Source organism: Typopeltis vanoorti, chromosome 10, assembly GCF_054136105.1.
Source record: "Typopeltis vanoorti isolate ZY-2024b chromosome 10, IOZ_Tvanoo_1.0, whole genome shotgun sequence".
NCBI lineage: Eukaryota > Metazoa > Arthropoda > Arachnida > Uropygi > Thelyphonidae > Typopeltis > Typopeltis vanoorti.
This window is the reverse complement of record NC_143558.1, coordinates 42,384,296-42,403,266: the sequence shown is the minus strand read 5'-3', so window position 1 is coordinate 42,403,266 and position 18,971 is coordinate 42,384,296. Positions and strand designations below refer to the sequence as shown.

The 18,971-nt window shown below is 35.9% G+C and overlaps 1 protein-coding gene across 5 annotated transcripts in view; it reads right to left on the bottom strand.

Annotated features, from left to right (window-relative positions):
• Positions 1-7,278: 7,278 nt before the first annotated feature.
• LOC150102365 (mitotic checkpoint serine/threonine-protein kinase BUB1 beta-like) overlaps positions 7,279-18,971 on the bottom strand; it is a 386,807-nt gene continuing 375,114 nt past the window's right edge. For all 5 annotated transcript variants that reach the window (XM_090399214.1, XM_090399217.1, XM_090399216.1 and 2 more), the window contains one exon: positions 7,279-7,646. In XM_090399214.1, the coding sequence (XP_090255340.1) occupies positions 7,469-7,646 (178 nt within the window). In that variant the 3' untranslated portion in view covers positions 7,279-7,468. The remainder of the gene's footprint in view (positions 7,647-18,971) is intronic.

Sequence of the window (18,971 nt, the reverse complement as noted above, 5' to 3'; positions counted from 1 at the left end):
AGAAAGTGAATACAAAATACTTGTAGTTTACTTAACAATTTTTCATAAGTGTTTTATGTAATATGGTAAAATATTAGAATGAATTGCTAAATTATTTGACCACCAATATTGCACAAACAAAGAGATAGCCCAGGCGGGATTAGAAATGTAGAGCGGAGGCTATCGCCAGGCGCGAAGGTAGGAGAGTTACAGGATTTTCTTGTCATGACTCAGTGATTTCTTGGTGGGAAAGGAACCCCCTGGTAGAACATCCAGGGAACTCTATCTGAAGAGGTTCCAAGGCAGTGAAGGTAGAATAAAAAGGAGACAGGCGCTCTGCTCCTGTATCTCGGTTCCTGACTTGTTTTAGTGTCGCTTCGAAGAGGTTCCTGGGTACAGCCGTTCCAAGGATGGGGGTAGGATATCCCACTAGCAGTATTTCGACGATGATAGCAGATTTTTAACGTCGGTGTCGGCCTGTTCAAGAAGTTCCTTAAGTGATCTCCGAGAATGCTGTATCATCGTAGCCGTGGAATAGTGTCTATTTGCAGTTCTAACGGAAAGAAGAAAATTATGTTCGTGATTCTAGGATCTTCAATGCTGAACTGGCTGAGAAATGTTTCAAGTAAGATTAACGTAGAACTGTTATGGATTGTGAACCTTAGAGCGGGGATTGTTGATTATATAGTTGCTAACATATTGTCAAGTTGTGAAGTCGGAAAACTGCACTTTTAAATTATTGTGAAATTGTTATCTGCAAAGTGATGAGAATTTGTGAATGTTAAAGGTTATTGTTAAGAGTTAATGTTTGAAGGAGAGATTGAATGTGAAGCTTAGTTAAGCATAATGCTGTTAATGATCTAAGTTAAACTGAGTTGAATTGTCTGTGAAACTAACGTGACGTATATGTGAGCGTAAATATTTGTCTTTACCTTTAAGCTATAGGCCAGAAGTGCTAATTTAATTAATTTGAGAACCAGACACATGCGTTGTATTGTTACTTAGCTAAATCGAAAGGAACCATATATTTTTGATTTGTGTGAAATCCTATTTCTGTTATTTTGTAATTACCATGTCTTAGTATGAATAAATTGTTTTGTTTGTATGAATAAATGTTAATAACTTGCCTGATTTCAACTTACGAATGCAGTTCTCATAAAAATATAGAACCTGCGTGTCCTTAAAGTTAACCGCAACTGACTAATTTTAAGTATCAAACATTGCTTGAATTAGGATTAAATATTAGAGCTAATTCCGTGTTCCGCTGAGCATTTCTCTTACATGTATAGGAAAGACAAACAATTCCTTTGCACGATCTTTAATGGCGGAATCGTTACACAAATAAATTTTTAAAGATCAGTGCAAGAGAAAGTCAGCTAGTTAGACAAAGGAATTAGTTCCAGCCACAGGCAATTCCTGAATCTATACTCCACACACACGTGAAAGTAGCATAGTTGCGACCTTGAGGGGGGGGGGAATAAAAAGGATTGAAAGCGATGACTATCTCAAGCAAAGACAATACAACTCACAGTTATGACTGACAAGAAATTAATAAGATAAGAAATAATATTGAATATATTTCAAAAGAAGTACGCAAAAAAAAAATTAAAAAGCATAAAAATCTTTTAGGGCGCTTAAGGGTCAAAGCTGTATAACTGAGAGGAGACCTCCACATAGTCTTTAAAGGAATGCAGAGAACCGACCAGGGCTTCTGACCTAATGTCCAATCCTCACCTTCTCGTGGTGCACCCTGTTGGGTATCTACCTGGATACTGAACAAACAAGGATGAGCTGGCAATTTGGGATTTAGCCGACCAAATTGTACTCCTATTGGCTTAAACCAATATACAAAACGATAGTAGAACGTGACAAAATTTCATGCCGGCTAGGGCGTCACCCGGTTAAACAAGGCCCCCGTTGTTTTTGCCAGGGAACCAGGGCGAACAGTCAGTTACTGGAACAAATCTGAAAGCACACCCCACTGAAAATCACCAGAGCTAAAAATCAGTACTATCAACATAAGAAGTCTGAATGGCAAAGAAATGGAGCTAACTGAGGAATTAGATAAGTACCAGATCGACATAATAGGGGTGACTGAAACAAAAAAGACCAAAACTGGTGAGATCTTTCTGAGCAATAAATACAAAATGTTATATTCAGGCAATGACAATCAAGGAAAAGAAGGAGTAGCCATAGTATTCAACACTAAATACGAGGCTAATCTTCTTGAATGGCAGCCAGTCTCAAGTAGAGTGACGTGGGCAAATATCAGAATGGGGAACTGGAAAATGAGACTTATTTGTGCCTATGGTCCCACAGAAGGCTCTACTAAGGTAGAAGTGGAGGAATTTTTTGAGGCTTTAGAGAAAGCAACTGATACAATGAAAAAGGAAAAGTTGGTCCTTGTTGGGGATCTAAATAGCAGAGTAGGAAATGATTGTCAGACATACAAAAATATTTTGGGAAAATTTGGAGAAAAGAGCAAAGCTAATAATAATGGCAAATATCTGTTGGATTTCTGCTCAAGACATGGACTGGTTATATCTAACACCATGTTCCAACATAAAAATGTGCACAAATTCACATGGAGAGAAGAGGCAAGGAATAAGAAAAGTCTCATTGACTATGTTATTGTTGATAGTGATGTTTTCTCCCTGGCGCAGAACACCAGAGTGTACAGAGGATTTCAAATTGGAAGTGATCACTATTTAGTCTTGAGCAGGATAAAATTGAATTTCATATTGAAGTTTTAAAGCAAATAAAAGTTGAGCAGCTCTCAGAAGTGATAGCACAGTGGTAAAAAACATTCAACAGGCATACACAGTCAGGAATACATATCCATAACTGAATTATAAAAAGCCATGAAAGGCTTGAAATGTGGAAAGGCAGCAGGACTAGATGATATTCGACCAGAAATGCTGGTACGGTGGTATAAAAGTCTTACAGTGCCTGCACTGCATAGTTCAGAAGGCCTGGACAGAGGGACGAATTCCTGATGATTGGAGTAGAGCTCTAATAATACCTATGTATAAGAAGGAAAATAAAACTGAATGTGAGAATTACAGAGGTATATCCCTACTGAGTGTTTCAGGCAAGATTTATGCCAGTATACTTGAGAAACGGTTGAGAAGTGAAGAACAAGCTGGAATCAGGCCAAATAGAGGCTGTCGGGATCAGATCTTCACTTTACGACAAATAGTTGAGATAGCATGGGAATATAACAAAGATCTGTATTTAAGTTTTGTCGATCTGGAAAAGGCATATGACAAGATGCCTAGAGAAAAGCTATTCAATATGCTACAGTTATATGGTGTCAATAGGGCATTATATCAAGCAATACTTAGTCTCTATTTGAGTTGCAAGTTAACAGTTAGAACTGAAGTACAGGAAGATGGTTTAATGTTAAATCTGGTGTGAGACAAGGATGTACATTATCTCCTCTGTTATTCATTATCTATATGGATCACGTTATGAAGGAAAGTGGCATTAAACATGATTTCAGAATTGGAGATGTTAGTGTCAGCTCTTTGCTTTATGCAGACGATGTTATACTTTCTAAATAAATAAATCCACTACAAGTTTGGAAGATTCCCTGACGAAATTGAATAACTGTTGTAATAGATATGGTATGAAGGTCAGCAATAAAAAGACAAAGACAATGAAAATAGGTAGAATTGTTGAAAATCTCAACTGTGTTTTGAACGGGGAACCTGTGGAACAAGTAAAACATTTCAGCTACTCTTAGACACGATTTTTAGTGAAGATGGTAAATTAAAAATGGAAATAGACAACAGAATCAAAAAAGACGGTATGGTAGGAAGTCAATTGAATAACTTCATATGGAATAAGAGAGAAATTAGTCGGAACACTAAATTAGCTGTATACAAGACAGTGTTCAAAACAGTTTTAACTTATGGATCTGAGAGCTGGGTCAGAAGTAAAACACTTGACCAAAGACTGGAGACCGCAGATATGAGAGTCCTGAGAAAGATTAGCGGTGTGAACAGATGGCATCAATCGCAATACCTTATTAGAAACAAGGATATTAGGAAAGAAATTGACATTGTCAGCATCCAGGAATGCGTTAGCAGAGCTAATCTCAGGTGGTATGGTCACTTAAACAGAATGGACGAGGAAAGATTAGCAAAAAAGTGTTCTCTGCTAGGTTGGCAGGAAAACGACCCAGAGGAAAATCAAGTTATAGGTGGATTGATATGGTACAAAGTGCCTTAGATGATAGAAATATATGATCAGATTATGCTGGAGTCTATTGTAGAAAGGAAGTTAGTGATGACATAAATTTTTTATGTAGTACTATCATATCCTGTACACCCCTTGAGGGTACATATCAGGAATTTGATGATGATGAAAAATCTTTTATTTTTACAGCCTGAAATATATGGCATTGGGACTTTCTACTGTTTTAGGGTTGTTGGAGGAATCTCCTAAGATTCATAGACATTATTATTACATTACACCTCCAGCGAGTCTAAAGACTCATTGAGGGAGGGTACCTACAGGCAATCACATACATCCATGCCCACAACGGGATTTGAACCCGCAGCGTTTCAGCTGGAGAGCAGATACTCTAACCACTCGGCCAACCAGGCTGGCCGAGCGGTTAGAGTATCACGACATGTATAGTGTCGTGAGAATCCATTCAATTGTATAATGCACAATTCAATTGTATTAGACAGTGTATTATATTATACATTAATGTACAGTATAATGTATTGTATAATACAATGATGAGAAGTGCCTACTTCTCATCATTGTATTATTGTAGGTTGGAGCATATAATGTGAGCACAATGTAGTACAGTTTTTATTATTCCTATTTATTATTTTTAGAAGGATGATGAGCAGACTATTGTATGTAGCAAACTGAAGGTAGGTTTACAATGGATGGAGGGCATTTGTTCACCTGAAGAAGAGCGGAGAGAAACATCTAGAAAAGCCAGTTTATTGCAGATGAAATAACCAGAAAGCATAACAAAATCAAATAATTTGACAATATCAGGCAGGAAAGTCTGCAAAACAGCTTAAAGAACTCTTCAAGTGAGATGTGGTAAATAAAGATTCAATGTTGAAGCAAACCATTAGGTTAAACAGTTGAAGGGATAAATTCTTCATCTTAAGTAGGAAATCCAAGCAGTTTTTGATAAAGGAGCAGGAGTTGCCAGTTTACACGTTTAACAGTCCTGATAAGAACTTTGCTACATTATCATTTGGTCTACCTAAGAACGGTGTGCTTCTTCACCCAATCATAGATTCAGTCAGTTGTTGGGTGAAGAAGCACACCTTCCTTAGACTAGATCATAAAAGCAGGGGGAGATGAGCAAAGTGGGTCTTTATTCCTGGTATCTGCATCAAGACTGGTGACTTCATCTATTACTTAGGTATATTAATATTTTATCAGACTGAACTTGCAAAAACTATTTCACTATTACATTTTTGTACCACCCAAGCAAACTTGGAAACGGTAAATTCTGTACATACACATCCAATGATGTACTGTAACTTCAATTTGTTTTTTTCTTTTGGGATTTATGGGATTTGGATCATCTTTACCATTATGAGCTGGTCATTTCAAATTAGGAAACTATTTTCCTCAATCTATTCTTAACCTGCATTATGGCATGGAGCACTGTTTTGCTGTCATAAATGGATACCACAGTGGTTACAAGACAACATTCTTCAAATCTATTTAGATTTGGATATTATATAGCATAATTTGTATTGGAAACAAGTTCTACACAACCATTCATTCATTCCACAGGATCATTTCAGTGCAGGTTAAGAATGACAGAAAATATATTACTGTAAATATATTAGTTGATACAATCTACAAACAACTCACTGGATTAGCTATGGGTAGCCCCCAATCACCTCCTTGTGCTGACTTATTCATGGAAGATCTAGAGAAAAAAATCTTAACCCAGATCATTCCAAAACCGAAAATTTGGTACAGATATGTAGATGACATCTTTATCATTTGGGATCATACGAAAGAAGAACTAATGAATTACCTCAACCAAATCAATAGTTTCCACAATACCATCAAATTCACATTAGAAATGGAAAAAGATAAAAAAACTGCCATTCCTTGACATTTTAATAAAGAAACAATCCAATAATAGTATCAACCTATCTGTATACAGAAAACCTACAAATACTGGACGTTACCTCCATTTCAACTCAGCTCATCACATAGCTCAGAAACTTAGCATTATCCATAGTCTCAAGAAAAGAGCTATACAGTATACGACAGACAAGGATGACCTACTAACGGAATTAACCACAATATCCAGAGAACTTTCTTTAAATGGTTACCCAAAAAGACTCTATAACAAGATTCTCTTTACTGATATACCACATCGACAATGTGATGACGTCCAATACATCAGTACAATTACGATTCCTTTTGTCAGCAACCTTTCCAAAAATTTAGCTAACCTTTTAAAACCACATAAGATCAGAGTGGCATTCAAACCAATCAACACTATTCGGAAATTTTTAAGATCACCGAAAGATCCTCACCCATTCTACAAGTACTCTGGAGTATATAATATACCTTGCTCATGTGGTATTAGTTACGTAGGTCAGACATCTAGAAGCTTTGAAACGAGAAAGAAAGAACACATAGGATATGTCAGAAATAACAGACAAGACATTTCAGGCCTTTCATGCCACTTTGCCTCTACTAACCATCACATTGAGTGGGATAAGAGCCTTATGCCATACATAGAAGATAACTACCATTCAAGAACCTTTAAAGAAGCAGCTACAGTCGCCCGTAAAACTGAAAACCTAAACAAGAATCAAGGTCTAATTTTACCAGAAATTTGGAAAACTTTTATCAGATCATTAAACATCAAAGAAATGAACTTTCATAACAATTATGTAATGAGCCATAACGAATAAATCACGTTAACGAGACACGCCCATTGTCACGCACAATACCAATTTTTTGTATGAATTAGAACTATCAGTTATAACCTAGTCTGTAACCTTCATTTTAGCTTACTAGTTTGTATTCCCTGAGGATGCCAATAGAAAAAGATTGGCGAAACATGTAGGAGGATAAAATAAAGCTACTTGACAAAGATTATAAAAAAAAAAAAAAAAGTGTAATAGTCTTATGAGTAGAAGTTAATTGAAATAATATTTGGTAATTTTTTTTTTTACTTAAATGTTTTATTTGTTAATTTAAAAAATAAATACATGTTTATGTTGATGCCAGATTAGAGCTGCAACAAAGAAGCCTTGATATTTTAAAAAGATATAAAATGAAAACAAGTAAAATTGACAGATGAACTTTATTTACATACATCAGCACAAAGGAAACAACTTTATGTGTTTTTATACTCGTGTACTGATTCATTCACTCACTCACTCATACTGGTGAATCATGAATTTTTATGAAGCTATTATACAAATAATATTTGTTAAAATATTAACAAACAGTACTTGAGTCTTTTACTTTATTTTCACTGCTGATTTATAAGATTATAAAGGTGAGATGCCTTCATTGTGATGTCCTTTGATGCCTGTGTCAGTTTATGAGTTAAAAGAGCTATAAATGGTATCACATCTGGCATTTGGTCACAGCTTGGAATATTCAGAAATGTGTCAAAGAGAGGTTGCCATAGATCCAGTTGATGGTATCTTAAAAATAAAGATTTTATACAATTTCATTCATGAAAATCGTAAATTACTGAATATGCAGTTTATTACACTAAATTATTATAAGCATGTGTAATAAAATAAAAGTTATTCATGCAGAAATTATTTCCATATTTTTGAGAGAACTAATCAGAAACTAAAATGTGCAGTTAAGATGGAAATTTCTAAATATGATTTTGCAAATTAGTGGTTTCATTTGTACTAAAGATTTTAATCTTATCCATCTATAAACATGACAGAAGAACTGTCATTCTATATACACAAGCTTAAGAATAAGTAATGCCTTTCTTTTTGACTTCTTCACCATCATGATGCTATATACAGTCAACTAACAAACACTATAACAAACTGTTAAAAATAAAGTCTCAACCATCGGACTCTCCTGGGACAGACAGAAGTGGAAAGAGTTCGTTCGGCCTGTGGATGATGATGGAAGAGAGAAGAAGATACATTAAGATGGTGAATTTTCTTTAAAATTCATCATATGCTTTTAGGTTCTTAATGTGGGATGATGACTGAACACCTCTAAGTCAGAATACTGTCTAGTCACTGTAACGATACCATTCATGCCTTGGGTACTGAAAGGCAGTGATAACTGGAGTTGCTTTTGTACTGTTATGGTGCAACTGCTCTGGCAATGATGCCACTAGAATGGAAGCATCAAGACAGCCATTGAGAATATACAGCCCCTGCATCCTACATTGAACCATTCAGGTGTGAGGTGCAGGCACCAAATTGTCCAAAGAAGACCTAGGTACCAGTCTGGGCATCAAGCTTAGAAGATGTTGCTACCATCTATTGAGACTCATCCTCTCACAATTTTAAAGAAAATTCACCATATCACACTGTTCTCTGGTCTGTACACATTCTCTATATTGAGAACTGACTGTATCGTTATAATTAGCATCCATAATAACAAGTTATAACATAACAGTTCTGTAAGAAGAGCTATTTAATTTATGAATATGGTCTTATTCGTTCATTTTACACTGAAGTATAGCTTTTTTTTTTATTTTCTATTTTGATGCTCAATGCGCATGCACAGTTATGTTAAATGATATAGATGACAAATGTATTTATTTCTAAATGGTTACAACCATATGAAATGAATTTAAAAAAAAAAAAGGAAAAGAAAAGAAAACCAAGTCATTTTGCAACCTTTCATTTTAACATACTGGCCATGCCTGCATTTGTTGAAGCCAAGATAGCATCTGACGTGCAAATAGCACTGGACTTATAAGACTGTGTGAAAACATTCAGCATCTGTGTGTAGAGGCTTAAGTGCTGTGAGGACATCATGTTGGAGGCTTAAGTCTCAGTTACTGAGACATCTTCAGGGATTACAAAAAACTAATGTAACATATACACAAATACCACACAATACTAAGCCCAACCACGTGGGTGACTCTAAAGTCCTATCTAGGTGGAGCGCCCTCTAAGGGCGGTTGTAGGTGGCCTGGAATGTAAGGTGGGATCTCTAATGATAAGTGTTTCCCAAATCTTAGGAAGCTTAATGCAACTGTATTTATTAAGATTTGGTTGATTTCTGAGAGCTGCTGCTGATTCTAAAAATAGTTTCTCTTTTTTGAATTTGCTGTGGTGGAGAATGGTGTTTTTTTTTTCCATGAGATCCTGTGGGTTGTATTCAAGGTCAGTCAGCCAGGCCTGACTGACCATAGTTGTGGTTGCAGATGTATTACTCGTGTTCCTCCAGGCGGATGGTTGCTGATCAGCCTGTCTGTCCAAAGTATGCCAACTTACAGGAAAAGGGTACTTTATAAACTCCAGGCACTGAGAGAGGAGGGTGCTGATCTTTTGTAGAATGGATAAGGGTAGCAAGTTTGCAGTGGGGCTTAAATGCTGTGTATAGATTGTACTTTTTAAAAATTTTGGCTATTTTTTTTTATGTGCCATGGGTGTAAGGGTATGGTGACAGCATTTCCAAACTCTTTCTGAAGAGAAAACCAGGGAATGGGGGAGGAACTGATTATTTTTTTAATACTGTGATCGCTGTAGCCATTGGAGAGGAAAGTGTTGTGTATATGGTCAAGCTCGGGATGGTGGTGGGAGAGTTTGTGAATGTATCTGCGTGTGTGCGTAGGTTTTCTATATAAAGTGTAGGAAAGTGTACTGTTAGGAAGGCGTGCAACTAAGGTGTCTAGGAAGGGTAAACAATTGTTCTTTTCCTTTTCCATTGTAAACTGGATTCTTGGATGTAGGCTGTTGAGATGACTGAGGAAGGAGTCTAATGTGTCTGGGCCATGAGGCCAAATAGAGAACACATCTACATATCTTAGCCAGATAGAAGGTTTGAGAGGGGCTGAGTCTATGGCTCGTTTTTTCAAAATTTTCCATATAAAAAATTGGGGGGGGGGGGGGGAAACCATGGCGGTTCCCTCTATCTGCTTGTAGATTTTGTTCTTCCAAGAAAAATAACCAGAATTGATGGCAAAGGAAAAGAGATCTAAGATGTCAGAAGGTAAAACGTTTTCTAAGAGTGTTAAGGTATCTTAAGGGAATATTAGTAAACAGTGAGGAGATGTCAAAGTTTACCAATATGTCTGTGTTATTTAAGGTTAGATTTTTTATTAGGGTTATAAAATGGATAGAGTTTTTTTTTATATAGGATGTGGAAAGTCCAGTGAAAGGGAGGGGGGGGGGGGTCAGAGAATTAGCCAGCTGTTTTGACAGTTTGTAGCAAGGTGCGTTAATGGCCTACTACAACTCTTAGTGGGGAATTGGGTTTGTGGATTTTTGGTAAGCCGTATATTCGGGGGGGAACTTCGGCATCTCTTCAGGACTGACATATTATGAAGGAACTAAATAAAGCTGACTTCAGAATTTTTCCTCAGTAAAAGTTATTACAATACGATTTTAGGATAAAAATGCATCTGTGCGCTGCTGACTGTGTGTTAGTAGACAAACTAATTGCATTCGTTAATTTTTTATTTTATTTATTTATTAGTCATGCCTAGTCCACTACATGACCAGGAAAGAAACTGAACATGTGAGCTGATCATATTTAAACAGCTCTGAAGAAATATTGTTAATTACTGGTGTTTTATTAAGCTTTTGATATTTCATGACCTACAATGGTGTGAAAAGTGTTTCAGACTACAGTAAGTCATAATCACAAATTGTCACAACTATGATAATTGGTGACTACCTTGTTTTCAGTAATGAGACAATAGAAGAAAAATATTTGCATCTGGGAAATAAGCATTACACATGTCACAGTTGAAGTTCTATGCAACTTAGGCAACTGATTTTATGATGGTCAAAAAAAAAACTGTGTGGACCTCTCTCGTAAAAATCTAATGTCACTGTGATAGTATACACGGACATTATTGTTATTATTAATCTAGAATCTCCAGGGGATCAAGTACTCATAGAGGTAGGCAATAAATCACCAAAACCAGCTGACATACCTTCCCTTAAATTCATTCACACTAGATGCACTCACTACTCCTAAAAGGTAAACTATCCCACTCATTCATTGCTCTGTGAGAGAAAAACCTAACTCTAACCCCTTTTTTGAACAAACTTAACTTCCATGGATGCCCCAATGTTCTCTCCTCACCTTCTATATAACGAAAAATTTCATCCAGTATTCTATAACATCCATTCAAAAGTTCATAGACCTCTATCATATCACCCCCCTCTTTCTCCTGTTAACCAGTCTATAATCCGCATTACATGACTTACTGTAGTCTGAAACACTTTTCACACCAATCTGTCCTCATAATCTACATCCCATAACCCAGATATAATCTTTGTGACTTTTCTTTGTACCCTTTCCACAGATTCTTTATCCCATTGGAATCTGGGAGACCAAATCTGTGCACAACAATCTAGGTGTGGTCTTATCAAAGCCTTAAAGAGGTAAAATGACTTTATTCTTAGATGTCAAGGTTTGCTTCAACATTGCAATTATCCTCCGAGTTGTATTTGCAACTTTTGCTATGTGGCCTTTGAATTTCAAATTCCTATCCACTAATATGCCAAGATCCCTTACCTCCTCAGTTTCTTGTAGCATAACCCTACTAATATAACATGCTGCTGGAAATCTGATCATGCCAAAGTGCATAACTTTACACTTACTAATATTAAATTGACAGCCATTTTCGTTTGCCTAAATTTCCAGTCTATTCAAATCATTTTGTAAGTGCTAAATATCAATAGCATCCCTGATTGCTCTACCTATCTTCGCATCATCAGCAAACAATTACACATCCCCTGTTAGACCCTGACTGATGTCATTAATGTATAGACTGAACAATAATGGCCCATCAACCATCCCCTGATCCAAGTCAGGAGTTTATGTTCCAATCCCATATTCTCCAGTTTATGGAGAATATGGGATTGGAATATGGGACTTTCGTGTAGTATCCTAGCAAATGCTTCAGAAAAATCCAACATTATCATAGTGTATCCATTCACTTTATCCAATTCATCCTTACCATTGTTATAAAATATAAGCAAATTGCTAAAACATGACCTTCTTTTAGTAAACCCATGCTGGTCCTTGCATAGTATAGCTTGTTTGTCTACCCATTTCTGTATGCAAGTTCATATCAACTTCTCTAAAATCTTCACTACCACACAAGAGATACTAATAGGTCAGTAGTTAAATACATCAGTTTTTGCACCATCCTTGTACAATAGAACTATCATACATTCCTTCCATTCCTGTGGTGTCATTCCTGAGCTGAGACTCAAGTTATACAAACATGTGAAAGGGCTAGCCAATTCAGCTGAACATTCCTTTAGCAAACAGGCTAATATTCCATCTGTCCCTATTGACAAATTCTTATCCAGGTTATGCAACAGCTCTTTAACCTCGTTTTCATCAACTCCCTTAACTCTCCATCCAATGCAGCAGTAGCACTGTGCACCATGTTACACACACCTGCTCGAGATATCTTAGCAAAGTGAGCACTTGTTAATTGATCAATCTCATTAGCTTCCAACACTAAAGTATCATCTGCATTCAGTCAAGTTATTCTTTCATATTCATTCTTTCTTTTGCTTGTGACAAAGATAAAATTCTTTTGGATTGCTTTTAGCTTGCATGGCCAATTTCTTTTCATACTCCGATTTAGCTTTCCTCACAATACTCATTACTTTTCTAGCCTGAGCTTTATATATTTCAGGTATATATTTATATACTCGGCCAGCTGAGTGGTTAGTATGTCCACTCTCCAGTCAGGAGGCTGCAGGTTCGAATGCCACTGTGGGCATGGATATTTGTAATTGTCTATGAAAATACTAAGTGGTGGTTTTTGGCAGGAAATGGCGTTAATGTAGAAGATGGTAGTAGTTGTTCGTTGTAGTTAGTGGAGACAGTGAGTTGTAGAGTAGGTGCCCTCCCTTGATCAGTTTTTGGACTCCCTGGAGGTGTCATGTAATAATAATATTTTGTAACTCCTCTCATTCTTATTCTCAATATTCTTTCCACATCATCATCTTCTTATGAATCTTTTGCTTAATAAGGTTGCACTTCCATTTCACTCCCAACCTATTCATTCTTCAAACACTAGGGATCCATTCAGATACTGCCTCATTTAAACACTTTTTCAAAGCTTACCATGCATTGCTGATATTTTTCCCATTCAGTAATATGGTACCAAAGATAGTATTCTCCTAAGTTGATCATAATTTCCAGCTTTGTAGTTCAACATGTAACTTGTTCTAATCGAACCATTAATACAATTAGATACTTCCCAAGAAAGCACAGCATAATTACTGTGACCAAATCCAACACTCTGACCTAGAGTTCCTTCTTTCACATGCTGCTTGAGAAAATTGTTTCGCAATATTCAATAAATTCCTCTGGTTTCTTATGAGATTTTTCATCTACACAATTAATGTTTGGAAAATTAAATGGAAGATTACGTGACACAATCTCTATTTCCAGCAAGCTGGAATTCTGTCTCATTTCCATATGGCTGTGTGGAAATTCTTGGATTTAAAGCTGCTGAAGGAGTGAAAAGACAGGTAGAACTCATTCAGAAGTAGAATTAAAATTAAGTCCATGTGACTTATTCTGTAGGGATTCTTGAAAGATCAGGTATCAACCAACTACTGATGATACAGTCTCAAAATGGGCTTCAAAAGAGAATTTCATTTCTGTATATAAAATTATTGTTTCAGTCAACTTTTTTTTTTCTTTTTTTTTTTTTCCAAATCTAAAGTGTCTCAAAATAAAGCTATTACCACGTAGATAAAAAAAAAAAAAAACATCAGTCAGCTACTGGAACAAATCTGAAAACACACCCCAACTCCACATTACCAGAGTTAAAGATCGGTACTATCAACATAAGAAGCCTCAATGGCAAAGAAATGGAGCTAGCTGAGGAATTAGATAAGTACCAGATCGACATAAGAGGGTGACTGAAACAAAAAAGAAAAAACTGGTGAGATCTTTCTGAGCAATAAATACAAAATGTAATATTCAGGCAATGACAATCAAGGAAAAGAAGGAGTAGCCATAGTATTCAACACTAAATACGAGGCTAATCTTCTTGAATGGCAGGTAGTCTCAAGTAGAATGATGTGGGCAAATATGAGAATGGGGAACTGGACAATGAGACTTATTTGTGCTTATGGTCCCACAGAAGGTTCTACTAAGGTAGAATTGAAGGAATTTTTTGATGCTTTAGAAAAAGCAACTGACACAATGAAAAAGGAAAAGTTGGTCCTTGTTGAGGATCTGAATAGCAGAGTAGGAAATGATTGTGAGACATATAAAAATATTTTGGGAAAATATGGAGAAAAGAGCAAAGCTAATAATAATGGCAAATACCGTTGGATTTCTGTTCAGGACATGGACTGGTTATTACTAACACCATGTTCCAACATAAAAATGTGCACAAATTCACATGGAGAGAAGAGGCAAGGAATAAGAAAAGTCTCATTGACTATGTTATTGTTGATAGTGATGTCTTCTCCCTGGTGCAGGACACCAGAGTGTACAGAGGATATGAAATTGGAAGTGATCACTATTTAGTCTTGAGCAGGATAAAATTGAATTTCATATTGAAAAGAATAACACGTAAGAAAGTTTTAAAGCAAACAAAAGTTGAGCAGCTCTCAGATATGAACTGTAGACTAACATACACAAAGATTATTGAACAAAAAATGAAAGAGTTTGAGAACAGGAACCAAACCTTGGAGATTCAGTGACAAGCCTTGAAGAAAACCCTGATTGATTCAGCCAGAGAAGCGTGTGGTGAGGTTGTCTGCAAGGATAAAAAATCAGGACTCCATGGTGAACACAGGAGGTTAAAAAGCCAGTGAAGGACAAGAAGAAATCATATCAAAAGTGATATGATTTCTGGCAAATAAATCAGCTTTTGCTCTTAGAGAATACAGAGACAAATGTAAGAAAGCAAAACACTGTGTAAAACTAGCTAAACAAAAGTCATGGGAGGACTTTGACAAGAATACAGAAAATAAATATCAAGAAGATGGTAAGATATTCTGGAGGTTGTTGAAGAAGTTTAGAAATGGAGGAAAGAATGCTGTAAAAGGAGTCAGAGATGATAAAGGTGACATGAAAACAAGAGAAAAAGATATCCTTGAAATATGGAGTAATTACTTTTGATAAATTGCTAAATGAAACAAGCAGTGATAGTACAGTGGTAAAAAACACTCTACAGGCATACAGTCAGGAATACATATCCATACTTGAAGTAGAAAAAAACCATCAAAGGCTTGAAATGTGGAAAGGCAGCAGGAGTGGATGATATTTGAACAGAAATGCTGAAGTATGGTGGTATAAAAGTCTTACAGTGGTTGCACTGCATAGTTCAGAAAGCCTGGACAGAGACGAATTCCCAATGAGTGGAGTGGAGCGCTAATAGTGCCCATATATAAAAAGGGAAATAAAACTGAATGTGAGAATTACAGAGGTATTTCCCTACTGAGTGTTCCTGGCAAGATCTATGCAAGTATACTTGAGAAACGGTTGAGAAGAATTGTGGAAGAAAAGCTTGGTGAAGAACAAGCTGGATTCAGGCCAAATAGAGGCTGTCAGGATCAGATGTTCACTTTACAACAAATAGTCGAGGAAGCATGGGAATATAACAAACATCTGTATTTAAGTTTTGTAGATTTGGAAAAGGCATATGACAAGGTGCCAAGAGAGAAACTATTCAATACACTGCAGTTATATGGTGTCAATGGGACATTAGATCAAGCAATACTTAGTCTTTATTTGAGTTGTAAGTCAGCAGTTAGAATTGAAGAAAGTACAGGAAGATGGTTTAATGTTAAATCTGGTGTGAGACAAGGATGTACATTATCCCCTCTGTTATTCATTATCTATATGGATCACATTATGAAGAAAGTGGTATTAAACATGATATCAAAATTGGAGATGTTAATGTCAGCTCTTTGCTTTATGCTGACGATGTTATACTTCTAAATAAATCTGCTACAAGTCTGCAAGATTCTCTGACTAAATTGAATAGCTGTTGTAATAGATATGGTATGAAGGTCAGCAATAAAACGACAAAGACAATGAAAATAGGCCGAATCATTGAAAATGTCAACTGTGCTGTGAATGGAGAACCTGTGGAACAAGTAAAACATTTCAGCTACTTAGGCACGATTTTTAGTGAAGAAGGTAAATTAAATATAGAAATAGACAACAGAATCAGCAAAGCTGGTATGGTGGGAAGTCAATTGAATAAATTCATATGGAATAAGAGAGGAATTAGTCGGAACACTAAATTAGCTGTATACAAAACAGTGTTCAAACCAGTTTTAACTTATGGATCTGAGAGCTGGGTCAGAAGTAAAACACTTGACCAAAGACTAGAGACCACAGATATGAGGGTCCTGAGAAAGATTATAGGCGTGAACAGATGGCATCAATGGCAATATCATATTAAAAACGAGGATATTAGGAAAGAACTTGACATTGTCAGCATCCAGGAATGCGTTAGCAGAGCTAATCTCAGGTGGTATGGTCACTTAAACAGAATGGGCGAGGAAAGATTAGCAAAACAAGTGTTCTCTGCCAGGTTGGCAGGAAATCGTCCTAGAGGAAGACCAAGATATAGGTGGATTGATACGGTACAATGTGTCTTAGACGATAGAAATATAAGATCTGATAATGGTAATATTGTAGTCTTGACAAGTAATAGACTGATTTGGAGGAAAATTATAAATAGGAAGTTAGTAATGATGTAAATTTTTCATGTAGTACTATCATATCCTGTACACCCCTTGAGGATACCTGTCAGGAATTTGATGATGATAAAAAACATCACTGTACAACATACTATGCATTCAGAAATAATTTTTCCTGTAAACAAGAACATAATTTGATTAAATCATCAGAAGAAAACATTAAGAGAAGACAGATTAAGTACATAATGTATTAGTTCAAATTAATGGCTCAGCAACTCTATATTCATAATTATAATATTAATTTTCACTACAATACTTATTAAAACAGAAGATAAGGATATCCTAGATGTGTCTGGAGTAATTACTTTGAAAGAATTAAACAAAACAAGCAGTGACAAAACCATACTAGAAAATTTTCAAGAGGAATGCAATGCAAAGAGGAGTACATAAGGTAGATAAAGATGTCAAAATTTTGAAATGTGGAAAGGAGTAGATGATATTTGACCAGAAATGCTTAAGCATGGAGGTATAAAGGTTTTGCAGCGGCTACACTGCATATTTCAGAGGGCCTGGTCAGAAGGTTGAATTCCGAAAGAGTGGAGTAGAGTTCTCATAGTACCCATCTATAAAAAAATGAATAAAACTGAATGTGAGAATTATAGAGGAATTTCTCTACTGAGTGTTCCAGGTAAGATTTATGTAAGCATACATGAAAAGAGGTTGAGAAAGATCGTGGAAGAGAAACTTGGAGAAGAATAAGTTGGGTTCAGGCAAAAAAGAGGATGTCAAGATCAGATTTTCATCTGATGTGACAAGGATCTGTACTTAAGTTTTGTACATCTGGAAAAGGCATTATGACAAGGTGCCCAGAGAAAAGCTTTTCAAAACACAACAATTATATGGGGTGAATGGGAAATTATACAGAGCAATACATAGTCTATATTTAAGTCGTCAGTCAGCAGTTAGAATTGAAGGAAATACAGGAAGATAGTCTGATGTAAAATAAGAGGTAAGACAAGCATGCACATTATCTCCACTTTTATTATCTATATGGATCACATTATGAAAGAAATGTGGCATCAAACCTGATATTAGAAATGAAGATGTCAAACTTAGCTCCTTGCTTTATGCAGATGATATTGTATTCCTAAACACATCTAGTGTCAGTCTCCAGGATTTACTAACTAAATTGAATAACAGCTGTAACAAATTTGACATGAACATAAGCAATAAAAAGATCAAAACTATGAAAACATGCAATATCATAGAAAATGTCAGCTGCATTCTGAATGGAGATCCTATATTAAGTAAACTATTTCAGCTATTTAGTGAAGACAGCAGGTTAAATCTGGAAATAGACAACAGAATAAGCATAATTGGTATGCTCGATAACCAGCTGAATAAATTTATACAGAATAAAACAGAAATTAGCCAAAACACCAAATTAACAGTATACAAGACACTAAGACAGTTTAAACCAGTTTTAAACTATGGATCTGAGAGTTGGGCTAGAAATAAAACACTTGATCAAAGCATAGAGACCAAGACTGTAGATATGAGGGTTCTGAGAAAAATTAAAGGAGTGCCAATGACATCTATGGCAGAATCACATTAAAAATGAAGATATTAGAAAGGAACTTGACATTATTAGCATTCAAGACTGTGTCAGCATAGTCTAATGTAGTACAGACAAATAGAATGGATGAAGAAAGGTTAGCAAAACAGGTGTTTCTTGGGTAGCTCCACATGAGTAGCATTATTCTGCAAATATCATCAAATAAGAAAATAATTAATATTTATTAACTTATCATTCTGTGTTGTCATCAATACTGTGAACATAAGCTTCTCCACACATTTGAGAATTCTTCATGAAGAGGGTATTATTGTATGCAAGACATGACAATTTAGTTAGTGGAAGTTAAAATTGGCACAGCAGCTAAACAGGTTAGCCTTCTTAAAGAGGTGCAGAGACAAATACAATACCAAACTGTGTCAAAATTAGAAAGCAAGTTTCACTTGGCCCAAGTCCAGCATATTTACAAACGAGTGAGTTTAGCTATTACATGAACAGATTAATGACTCATATGGAGCTCTCAAAATAAATACAACTATCAACACTCTATGTGTAATGTTTTAAACTTGAAACTATGAGATATCCTTGATAGCATA